The 13,137-nt window shown below is 37.6% G+C and overlaps 1 protein-coding gene across 1 annotated transcript in view; it reads left to right on the top strand.

Moving 5' to 3' along the window:
• kcnq1.2 (potassium voltage-gated channel, KQT-like subfamily, member 1.2) overlaps positions 1–13,137 on the top strand; it is a 285,958-nt gene that overhangs the window by 28,836 nt on the left and 243,985 nt on the right. The window contains exons 3-6 of the mRNA XM_088922866.1: positions 3,147–3,273; positions 4,340–4,418; positions 8,042–8,138; positions 11,012–11,152. Of these exons, the coding sequence (XP_088778992.1) occupies positions 3,147–3,273; positions 4,340–4,418; positions 8,042–8,138; positions 11,012–11,152 (444 nt within the window). The remainder of the gene's footprint in view (positions 1–3,146; positions 3,274–4,339; positions 4,419–8,041; positions 8,139–11,011; positions 11,153–13,137) is intronic.

The raw sequence follows: 13,137 nt of genomic DNA, 5'->3' as shown, positions 1-13,137 counted from the left end.
AATGCAGAGTAAATCCAGACAAATTTCAATTTAACAAACGACAAATTCCCCTGCTTTCTAATTATGTGCCGTGCCTTTTTGAGGTTCAGATGACAATGGAATTAGAAAGCTAAATTGTTCCCATTTACATGCAAACATGTGTTCCATCTTTACAATGCTTTGGGAGGTAATGTAGCATAGTGTAGCATTTTGGATTTACTGTATGACTGGCAGGTTGTTAGGTTCGTGTCCCTTTTGCAGACACTTGACCAATGTAAACCATTTGCTCAACAGTTACTCAGCTGTATAAATGAGGACCAAAATTTCAGGAAGTCAGGCCTCCATTCTGTGGCAGACAGCTTGGTAAAGGCAAAGAGGCCTAAGCCCGGCTCTACTTTATGGGGAAAGTACGGCCCTTTGAAGACCCTGCCCCTGGTGGCATTACAAAAGTTAAACCAATGAAATGCTCAAACATGTCAACTCTGCCAATAAATCCAAAATACAGTCTATCAAAAGTGTTCTCCCCAGCCTTGGACTTACATTTTATTGTTAAAGTATGGAGTCATGATGTGTTTAATTGGGATTTCTTGCCATTGATCAAAACACAAGTTGCCGTAGGCCCTTCATTGGTCTGCCTTACTTGTGCCTTTCTCTTTTAGATACTTTGTTTTTGAGGTAGCCCTGTTTTACACAGTTTCACAGTTGAAATTAAACTCAGAAATATAAATGTTAAAACTTTGAACTGTTTCCTGCTATATGTACGATACCCATACTATAAATTTGTATTGAAAGGGATTGCAAGGGACGGTAGACAGTAGAACACTCTGCATCAGTCACTAATACAAACAGTGCATAAGTTCCTGAGAATCAGATTTCGGAAACCCTGGCTTAGCACCTTCTCCTATTTTTATTTGATGCTGGACCAAAGATCAGCATGTTACAGCAAGTAAGAACAGGAGACCACCCACGTGGGTTTATTCACTGTGTCACTTACGGTATGGGGCAGCACATTGTTCTATAAAGACTCTGTAGGTGTCGGATGAGACGCATGACTGTCAGAAAAGCAGAAATGCATTTTTAAGGGTGTTTAACCACCTAGCATATGAAGTCAAGAATAAGTAAATTATTAAACAATTAATTTAAACGGAACATTGAATCACAGATTGAAACTTTTTGAAAGTCTTGAAAGTCACTTAAGATTGGTGGTTTCATGTTTGCCAACAAAGGAAGGAAGACTTTTAGCAAGCTTCTTTACAGTACTGTATACAGTATGTTCCATAACTCTCTTCAAATCTAAACTTACCCTTTTACCAAGGTCTACTTCTGATTGCCTACAGTCATTTTGTAAAAACCTATATGCTGTTGGTTATTTTTAGTTTACTTTTATTGTACTTTTCTTGTATTTTTTTTTATTCAAGATGGGTTTGGAAAGGCACTTTATAAAAGTTATTGTTTTTGTATAGTACAGTTTTTTTTCTGAGCAACGGGTTTTATAACATTTTAATTAAAAACATTCTCCTCCAAAGTTGGCTCAGAGGTGGGTAAACTGTCTCATTATAAGGTACATTAGCAATGTAGTTTAATCAAACAGCCGTGCTGTTCTTCTGGATAATTAAATGAAAAATGCAGACATACAGTATAATGGCAATAGTTATAGCCAGAGATAGGGAAAATTCTGTTCACATAATATATACTGTACCTGTCTTGTTTTCCACAGGTGATGTTATAGTGCTTTAAATCCAAATAATTTAATCAACACAGTTGATTGTAGAGACTAACAAAAGACAAGAATTGTACCATAATTATAACCAAACAAAATTTTAAAATGAGTGACATTACATTTATGAGACTAACAAAAAATGGAATCACAAACATCACGTTGCCGGATTTCTACTGTATGAATGCAAGATTCCTCTGTCAAACAAAAATCTGCCAGGATATGCCATTTTTCAAATAATTTTAAATAGACTTTTACAGAAGGCCCTAAACCTACATTACATTTCAAGATATTAATTTACAGTCAATGAAAAGAAACCATTTCTCTCATAAATGTTAGTGCAACACTCCTTCTCATTCTTCCCACTAACAAGAGTCTTTTTCTCTTTCAATGGTGAAAAGTCATGGAATGAGTCAAGTGTCTGTGATATGCTGGTTCCTTAGTAAAGTTTTTCAGCAACTCAATTTCAAGCCTTGACACTTCAAGGTCAGTGAAAGCTATATTAGATAACCTTATTCACCTACTCTGTAAAAATACAGATGCAATTGGGCTGCTAGGGCGATATGCAAGTATGGTGCAGTATATTGAAATCCTTTTGCAGACTTTTACATTTGCATACATTTCCGTGCAGTACATTTCACATTCTTAATTTAATGATCTGAAAGTACATTCTATTTTTTTAAACGTCACCCATGTTGAGATAAGTGAGGAACATACAGTAAACTGTGGCTGTTTTAAATTTACAAGTTTCAGACATGACTGTCTGACTGTTAGGTTTTAACTTACCTAAATACCTCCCTTAAGAACTAAGTTTTTTAATGAAATAGATTGTCTATCTGATATCGAGTTTTTATTGCTACAGTATCAACATGAGATTTTTTTTAGCTATTTGAGATTATCCGTTGTATTGTTACTGTTAGCAGTTTTGAAAGGCCACCTCATTCCAGTTGCACTCATCTACTGTATGCAAATTGAATATTATTATTGAATTAATAATCTTTTTTCTTCCCCCTTTTACTCACTAGTTTGGAATAACCAATGGCCATTCAACCTTGTGGATACAACTCCTGTGACAAATTTCTAGAGATTATAAAAGTACACATCCTCCACACTATATCTCTGTCTTTCTGCAGTCTTAGTGCAAAAAGCAAGGCTGTGGACTGCCTCAATGTTTAATGAAGCTTCCGATCTCGCTAGAACTTAATCAGCAGCATCTGACTTTAGCCTGCTCTGGATTCCCACTGTTTCCAGCCCTATTGCTGCCTGTCAAGCAATAGTCAGTGGGATCTCCTGGCCATTATCAGCTAGTGGCACAGCTAGTCTTTGAACCAGCACCATCCCGAGCTTCATAAAATGGTCGTTCATTTCCAGATGTATATCTGGTTTTATCTTTTTACCTTGAAACCAGATGGACTAATAAAAGATCTGTTTTCTTTCTTTTTTTTTGCAGGAAATAGTTCTGGTGGTGTTTTTTGGTTCAGAGTATGTGGTCCGTCTGTGGTCAGCAGGATGCAGAAGTAAATATGTTGGCATCAAAGGCAGACTTCGCTTTGCCAGAAAGCCAATTTCTATTATTGGTAAGATAGGCTTTTTTTTCTTGCATGGTTGTTATGGAGTAAATTAAAGGCATTTAAGGTTGTTGTAACACACAATATAGAGATGGGGTGGTGCAGTGGCTAATATTGCTGCCTTTCAAAACTGGGGCCATGGGTTCCATTTCTGGGGTGCTGTCTGTGTGGAGTTTGTATGTCCCTGTGTTTGCATGAGTTCCCTTCTGGTTTTCTTCCTGTTTTCTCCCATTTCCTCCCACAATCCAAAGATATAGAGTGCTGGTAGGTTAATTGGCTTCTGGGAAAATTGGCCCTGGTGTGAGTGTGAATGTCTATGTGTGCCCTGTGATGGACTAGGGTCGTGTCCAGGGTGTATCTTGCACGTTCCCAATGCTTGCTGGGATAGGCTTTGGCTGCCCCACAACCCTGTTTTGGGTAAAACAGTTTGATGATGGATGGAATATCGAGATGTGTATATCACAAATCTAGTATGACAGTCTGAGTATGGAGTGCTAGGTGCTAGTGAAACACTACCGCCATGCTCTTTGGCTTCCTCTCCAATCTTCATGCAGTGATTCACCTACTGTATAAGTTCTCAGTCCAGATAGGTCTGTTATTCTTGATGGCAACAGCAGGGGTTCCTGACTTCAGGTCATCTGCAAGGGCCCATGCTCAACTAGCCACTTTTCAACTGTCACTCTTGTTTCTGAGTAATGCAAACAGATACCAAACACTGATTGTTTCCTGTTATCTGCATCTTCATTTTGACCTGTTAAGTGTACATTCTGCATGTGGAGAGAGAGTGAGATCCTCCAGAGATTTGCAGTACTGTATGAACAATATAAATAAAAAAGCATTGTTCTGTGCAATATAGTACAGTGGGATTTGGAGAACATTGTTGTCAACCCTAATGATATGTTATGACTGGCAGGTCCTTATGTACACAGTTAATGTGGACAGACAAAACATTTTATCTTTTTTAATACAGTATATAGGGTTAAAATGGTAGCTAGCTTCAGGCCATGCAAAGTCTGTAGATGTATGAGCCTGAAGTTTTCCTTTTCTCATCTGTGCTTGTTTTTTTGTTTTGCAGATTTGATTGTTGTTATCGCTTCAGTCATTGTGCTGAGTGTGGGGTCCAATGGCCAGGTTTTTGCAACTTCTGCCATAAGGTATGTGCTGCGGATTAAAAGTGACTTCATTGTGCCTCGTCTTTGGAGTGAGCGTGCCTTTTGTGCAGATACCAGTTTCATGAAAGCGTAGTTGTGGCAATTTTCTTTTTCTACGCTAATGCTGACTTTGTCAAAGTAGCAGGCCTAGAATTTATTTAAATTAAACAACTGCAAGAAAAATCCCAGTCAATTCATTCAAGAGCAAGTAAATAGAATTGATATTCTATAATTTCTGAAGCCACTCGCATTATAATCTAAAAATTAACATGTTTGTTCTGTAACATGAAAGCCTAATCTACAGACAGATGAATACCATTTGAATACTGTAACCACAAAGCTAACCTGCTTACATCAATAGGTTAAGGGGTACTGTTTATTCCTGCATTCTTTGTGCAGCTGTTCGATGCATTTTTTTCTTGCCTTGAGGCCACTTTGCAAGCTAATAGCAGCCACATTATAAAGGCTGATTGCACATACTGTAATTCAATAACTGCCCTGAAGGAATATGGAACAAATTATACCAGAGGTTCATCTACCTAGTATAATACCCTTGTACATAGAATATATAAGGACTAAATATGGTGAGAAGCCATTTTATATACTGTACTGTACAAATGTGTATTTCAAAAAATAATTTAAGGTGCTTAGTAATAATACATTAAACCTAATTTCAGATAAAGTAAGACACGACAATTTTTCTGTCTGCAGCTGTATGTGAGGTCAGTAGGTAGAAATAAATTTGATAAAATGATTAATTGAAACAATATAATTTAAGACACTGTATGACTGTCTTAAAAAAGCCAGAGATCCATGCTGAACACATTCCCTTTCTGTATTCTTAGGGCTGGCCTTACGATTTTATTACAGTGCATTACATATGGCTTGATGCCCCTTAGTTACCCGAGCCCATACTTCAGTATGACCTTGCATGTCTTTCTGAGATGAGGTGGTCAGTTGGAGGGAAGTCTCACATTTGTTTTACATCTACATTAACATAATAGTAAATAACTATGAATCTGTTCATGTACGGTGCCAGTCCTGCTCTTGATGTAGGGCGTCACTAATCACAGGTGACCCGTTGCTCCTCACAATAGCTCTGTTTTAGGCTGTAGTTACAATTTTGTTTGAACTGAACCTTTTTCAAATTAAAGTTATTTCGGGATACAATCAATCCACTATGTGATTTTGACAAACCATATCAAACACCGATGTAAAAATAATCTAGAGGAAAAACCAAAAACTCTTTCATGCAATGATATTTTTTTCAACCTGTTGCACACCGTGGCAACTTTCTGTCGCCAATTCTTTATCTGAAAGCTGATGATTAAATATAAATTAATGTCATGAAGGAACAAGTAATAGGTTTATTCCATGCTGAAAAGAGAAGTAAGAAAACACATTTCGGCTGTGGAGCTGACGCAGCTACCCACCTGAACTACTTATTGTCACGATTGTTTCTTTTAAACAAATGCCATGCGCCACGGTTCGTGTTTGCAAGCTCAGTCACATCTCCTAGCAACTCATGTGACTTACCTTTTCTTCAGAAAGAGAGACAGCTATGCTAGCCTCTGGCCCTAGAAATTATGAACAAGCTGTATTTAATTATTTCAATTGGAGTACAGTATGTTAATAGCGAGATAAGGATACGTCTTAAGTGTACACTCCTTACCATGGTAGACATAACTGGATTTGGGAATGTAACATTTTCCAGATAATATTAAGTTACTGTCTTAATCCAATACAATAATGTATAATACCAAAAAATCCCTGTTTACCTACACTGTCATTTATAGATCTTTCAGAACACATGATTTTATTATTAGTTTTGCAGATGCATAAGTGAAGGAAATATAAATATGCACCCTTCAAGTCTGCCTTTATTTCAGGTCTCCCTTTCTACAGTAAATGTGATCCATGCTCTGCTAAAAAAAGCTGTATTATGGCAGGGTGGAAATATATAATCAGTGTAAAGGAAATGAACAAACACAATCAAATGGATTATGTAGACCAGCAGAAACACCTTCATGCTCACTTCTTTAATATGCTGTTGAAAAAGTATTTTAATTTTTTTCTTCATTATATGTTAATTTCCTTTGATCTTGTTATGCCATAGTTTCTGGAACACTTGGAGCTCTAAATATGACTGTCTGAATTTGAACATGGCCTTGAGTGATTGATGATTGACTTTAGTCTAGCCAGCTGAAGAAAGAAGAAAATGACTCATAAACAGAAACGGGCTACTAACCGTGTGCTGAGGTGTTCTTAATTCATTGCACAAATCGAGCGTGGATAAGTCAAGGTCTTGATGAATTCATGCATCAGCTTGGCATGATTGTGCAGAAAATGAGACATGCCAGGATCAAGTTCACATTCATAATGACGTTTTCCTGTACAAGGGAATATAATGTCAGTCATGCAGATACAGATAAGCTGTAAGTCAGGAGACTCTCCATCCATTCAGCATCGGAAGCGTACTTTTTGCTTCTGACAGCCTTTTCTTTTGTTAAATATCCTTAACTTATCAGATTTTTTTTTAGAAAGGGGGTACTTTACAATTCCTTGGCAAGCTCATGTTTCCATATCCTACACTTCCTAATGGCATGCATATAGAATTTTATCTGATGCTTGCCAGTGTACGGTTGGTCTGACAGACCTGGAGGTCTAATAATTTCCAGGCTAATGTCGTGTAGTTTTAGACATTTGAAATTCTTTATAAAAGCACACAAAAAAGCGTAAATGACATGAACGGCAGGTATCCTGTTTTGTCAAAGAATGAACTTGCTATAGAAGGTGTAGTAAAGGTCAAGCAGATATTTTTCAGTCTGTTACCCAGCCTCTTGGTTGCAGGTATATTTTGTTCAGTAATATCGGAGCTCTTCTCATTGTAAGAGGATCTGGCTAAACAGTAATGGGTTTGTCATTAATCATTCAGATATTTGAATCTAGCTTTTAGTAAAACAGTGAATGTGGAGATGTGAAAGCAATGTGATTACAGTCTGTCAGTGGGCCAGAGTTCCAGCCTGAGGTGGCGAGATACTGTTCGGGATTTGGAAAGAGGTTTTTGGTTTGATTTCAGTTCTCTTGGGCTGTTCCCTAGTGATGGGATTCAAAGAGCTGAGTATGAAAAATGAGTAGAGGACCCCATGCCACAAGAAATGTAAAACTGTGCAGTAAATCTGCCAATAATCTGGAATGTGTCTGGGGCAAAGGTTTTTAGTTTTCCTATTTAAAACATACAGATAGACAATACATTTTAATCGTGGGACACATACTATAGTATTTAAACAGTGGCACATCAAGGACAATGTTTAAGGGGTGATGTGGTGGGAATAGATCTGTAAGAAAATAAATCCTAATTTAAAAATACAGTACATTCACCACTGATTTTCTTGGGGGTGCTTCGAAACCCCTAAAGTAACCTACTGTATACTAGTTCTTTGCAGTGACTATTATAATCTCTAAATTATTTACAGCAGCTAACCAGAGTATTTTATATGGGCGGTTATATTAATTTCCGGAGAGATGATGCATATTGAACTTATGAATGGAATGGAAAAATATTGTGCTATCAGGCCCTGATACATGCGTGTCACTGTGTTACAACAGTGTCACTGTTTTTTCAGGGGTATTCGCTTTCTGCAAATTCTTCGCATGCTGCATGTGGATCGTCAGGGGGGCACCTGGAGGCTTCTGGGATCTGTAGTTTTCATTCATCGACAGGTAATTCTAAGAACACTGTATACCAAGCCCTTCCACAACCTTCAGAACTAAAGATAAACAAAAACAAGCCACATGTGAGGCAGCCAAAATCATCTTCCCATAACCAAATCTATGTACTGCATCTCTCTTACTCTAAATCTATATATTTATATTTCTTTTCAGATAATCTCTGTGCTTCTAAAACTTCACCCAGTATCCGATTATGCAACATGTTCCTCTACACATTGCTGTAGCTGTAAAGCAAGTCAACAATGATAATTATCAGAAATGTAAAATAAAAACATTTTATGTGGCGTCTCCCATATTGTTAGTTATGTTTCTGTTTAATTTTTAGCAGTGGCTGGGTGCCATTTATTTGACTTTTTGTGCTTTTCTCATTTATAATGTCATTAGTCTAAACACTTTCACAGAACAAAGACTAAATCTTTCAGATGGATTTTGTGCATTACTACTGTATCTCTGAATCAACACCACAGGCCTTTAATGACATGGGAATATAGGATGCATCAGTGAAGTGCTTAGCAGCATAATTAATTCCACATAATGTTTTTAAAGTCATGAATGTTGGCACAAATTTGTTTTTGTGCAGTGATATCTAATGCAGTTGGAGGTCAGGTCTTGTGTATTTAAGCTCTGCTATCCTTCCGAATGTGTATGTCAATGCTTTTTAATGCCACACAGTGGAACACACATTATTTTCGATGCCATTTATGAGGGCTCCAGTTATAAAAACTACAAGACTAAAACTATATCAACCTTTATTTGAAGATACAGATTTGCAGAGTTTGTGTTACATTGTGCCTTATGTGCAGTAGACATGAAGTGAAGGAAAAAATGTAGATACCATTGCAGGAGTTGCTTGCAAAAATGCCACATAAAAAATTACTATAGATATAGAAAGTTGATAAAAGTAGGTGCAGAGTAAGTAATTGGTTAAGAACTCAATTGCAGATTTCATAGCATGAAGTACAGAAGAGCATAGCAATAATACTTTTGGAGGTGCCTAGCAGTGGAGTGCCATACAGTAGATAACAAATGCAAAGCAAATGGTTATTTGACAGTTTTGACTGGAAGATGAGAGAAAGTACAATCATGAATTTAACTGGTAGGTGCACAATGGGAAGAGGGAAAAGTGATGAGCACTAGAATATTCAGGTGCCTGCAGAAAACGTCTGAGGGCACAGAGCCTGCAGTGAGGTAGTTGTGAGCCAGCTGTCTTCTTGCGATTCCACAGCTGGGCTTGACGACAGGAAATGGTTCAAAGGATTTTGCTGTCCTTGATTTTTCTAAAGAGAGACATGGTGGTTTGGCAGTAAGTGCTGTTTTGTGGGTCTTGGATGCAATTGCACGACTCATAACAGTTTTCATTCAGATTTCTGTGACCCTTATGACTTTAATATAATCAGCAACTGAGTGGCAGGAAAGTCGAGTTTACAGTGTAGTGGTGTCACAATACAAATTCTCTGGAAGCTAAAAGCTATACCACTAAGGTACTGTAATACTTAATATACTGTAGGGAATGCGTTTTGATTTGTTTTAGGTTTCAGTTGTCTTATTGTACTTGAGTTAGAACAAGTAATTCCTGGCATTTATCTTTGTACAACCTCACCACTTACAGTATGTGACATTATTAAAGTTGATTCAAATAAATCCATCCATCCTTTATGCAGTGCTACCCTACACGTTTGGTGAAAATTATTTTGCTGTAGTGATTTGTGTCCTGGACAGGATGGTGCCATTGCAGAGCACACACAGGGACAATTCAGAGACAATAACTGAACCATCATGTCTTTTGGAGGTGAAAGTAAACTGGAGCCTCAGTTCAGAATCAGGATCTAGGTGCACTGAGGCAACATTTCTGACACTCATATCATTAGACAAGAAAATACACTGCCAAAGGTGATAAATTGGTTCACTTCACCTGTTTTGTTTTACCTCAATTTCTTCCCCAATTTGTTAACCCATTTCAATTCTTGAGCCAGAAAGTGCAGGACATGGACTGGTTTTGTTTGAAAGAACAATTGTGAATCTGAAACTCAATTTGTTGAAAGAAAACAAGCTATTAATATTCTTTTGCTGTCATTTAAAAAAAAAAAGATGGCAAGAGTTCTTGAAATCTGAGAAAGGAAATTGCTCTACAGTATGTTGCTGTAGCTGCTGTTACTGCATGAAACTGTGTGGTTTACAACTTCAAAAGTGTCTTGGGGAGATCCAATTGCACTCTGCCTGTAGGGTAAATTCGAACTTAAGAGTCCAGAGCTTTTTCTGCGTTTTCTAGGCGGCTCCGATTGAAATATTTCTTTATAGGATGCAGCAGTCAGAAAAGTCAACTTTTATTTTGATCTTCAGAACATTTCCTGAATTTATTTCAAGCCAACTTCAAATGAAACTCCAGTGTCTAATTAATTGTTAACCTCCTTCTGCTAATTTCTCTAAAGATTACAAAGAGTACACAAGGAGAAACACTTCTTTCCTTTTAAGGAGTCATTACTAGGCAGACTAAAAGAAAGAATAATTAATTATATTTAAATATAATCACAGAATTATCTTCGCTTGAAGGTAGGGGTTCAGCTTCAGATTTACAAACTAAAAATTAAATTAATTTGCAATTTCTAATTTATATACAGTGGCTATCAAAATTATTTGCCCTACATGGACTTTGAGTTACAACATGAAATCATGCTTTAAATTGGGATTTTCTGACATTGTTTGACACAAATCTCCTAATACTTTCAAAGTGAAAACAAAATTGTACAGAACCTCCTAAAATTACAAAATAAAAGTGTAACAAGTTTCAACACTAATGTATTTTCGATTTGTAATACTAGATATTTTTCTTTTACTTTTTAAATGCCTTCCACTTCTCTTTTTAGGAACTGATAACTACCCTCTACATAGGTTTCCTGGGACTTATTTTCTCATCCTACTTTGTGTATTTGGCGGAAAAGGATGCTGTGGATGAGGAGGGCAAAACGGGTTTTGCGAGCTATGCCGATGCCTTGTGGTGGGGAGTGGTAAGTCAACTTTCTCTCCAGTTTTTCCTATTTTAGAGCTGTGTGGTAGCAGGCGTTGAACCACATCGGATGGATCAAATTCCAGAACTCATGTAGCTTCTCCTTCGTATTAAAAAAAAATTGGCTGCTGGTTCAATGCTGTTTGATTAATGTTTTTGTGAAAGAAATATATATATAAATTGATTTACTGTACAGTAGCATTGCTGCCTCACAGAACTGGGGTCCTGGGTTCAATTCTGGACCTGAGGTGCTGTGTGTGTGGAGTTTGCATGTTCACCCCGTGATTGCAATCAAGATAAAATAAACTGCCCACGGTGATAAATAGGTCCCTTGCACCTTTTGTTCTATGACTTTTTCTTCCACAATTTCCTCTGGGTGTCCCAGTTTCCTCCCACAGTCCAAACAATAAATAATACTGTAGGTTGATTGGCTTCTGGGGAAAATTGGCCCTGGTGTGAGTGTCCATGTTTGTTTCTGTGTCTGTGTGTGCAATGTGATGGGCTGACGTCATGTCCAGGATCTTTCCAGTCTTGTGCCCCTTGCTTGCCAGGATAGACTCTGACTCCTCTGAGACCCTGAATTTGAAGAAGGGGTTAGAACATGAATGGAGGAATGGATTTATTTTGTACTGCTTGAGGATCCTGAACTAGTTAACAGAGAAAATGCAGAAAATCCCCTGGTTTTGTTTGTGTGGTCCTAAAAAGCGACCGAGTCTGTATTGAATGTAGAATAATAACAGCAGATCTTGGGCCAGATACTGTTGCACAAAATTAAGGAGCGCTGAGATCAACCTCATAGTAACAAGCTCAAAACAAATGGGTTTCAGGAGTGATAAGAATTTGCTCCGGAGTGTTATTGTGTATTTTGTGCCAGAAGGGAAGTTGTGTCTGAGAGCACAACAATCATAAGGGTCCTTCAAGGAGTTTCAATGATTCATGGGCCCCAGAGTGACTTTTAATGTTATTAATTTTCCTGTTTGCACAGGGAGTGCCAATGTTGAGTTTACAAAAGATTCAATCTTCCTCGTTATCATCTCTCCCTCCCTCTCTGAGGGTTTGACACTGTCCTTTGTTATCTCCTTTGCTCATGTCAGCATAAAATATTAAATTAGTCCCATTAAAGTTGTTTCCTCTACTAATTAAATGGGATAGATTTTGAGAATGTGAAAAAAAGAATACAGGCCAAGATTCTATTTTGATCCCACCATCTGTACTGTAGATACAGCAGTTAACATTTAATTTCTCCTTTCCAAAATGGAATTTAAGTATTTTAATACAGTAGATATGACTTGGGATGTCTATTCATGGATGGGGAGTTTTAGTGACTAATTGGGCATGCATCAGGATTTGAAACCTGATGCCCAGCACATTGCGTGCATCACTTGGAGTCTCAGCTATCGGATGTTATTAAATTCCGAAATACTAGGGGAAATTTGTCTTACGGCAGAGTCCAACACAGTCACCCAACAACCACCCTCACCAACAAAGAGCTCAGGACAAAGAAAATAAAAGACGATGATTTCACAGCATTCTAAAGTGAAATTGCAGATGGGATAAAAAAAATGCCCTTTTTTTCCTGGCAGGTTAATTTGGTTCCTGGAAAAGTGGCCTTGGTGTGAGTGTGTGTATGTCTTTTTGTGCCCCATGATGGACTGCCATCCCATCCAGTGTGTACCCTGCCTTACGCCATTGCTTGCATTGCTGTTGCTACTGTAGCTTACTACTTGGGACACAGAGGCATCACCCCTCTCAATGGGAGTAATACAAATTACGGGTGTGCCACAGACTCCATAATGATGTTAGTCCTCCATAGAATCCATTGCTTGTAGAGTGCATCTAGGTTGGACTAATTTACCACAACAATCTGGGTAGAGTACTTTATTTTCAATGTTTTCCTCTACTACTTGCGATTTGCAGTAGTGATGTTACCAGTACATTAAGACACTTTCAATAAAAGTTTTATGGAAAAGTGTTAAAATAGTTTTG

The sequence above is a fragment of the Atractosteus spatula genome, chromosome 8 (assembly GCF_055471065.1).
Source record: "Atractosteus spatula isolate fAtrSpa1 chromosome 8, fAtrSpa1.hap1, whole genome shotgun sequence".
Lineage (NCBI taxonomy): Eukaryota > Metazoa > Chordata > Actinopteri > Semionotiformes > Lepisosteidae > Atractosteus > Atractosteus spatula.
This window is presented reverse-complemented; position numbering and strand designations above follow the sequence as displayed.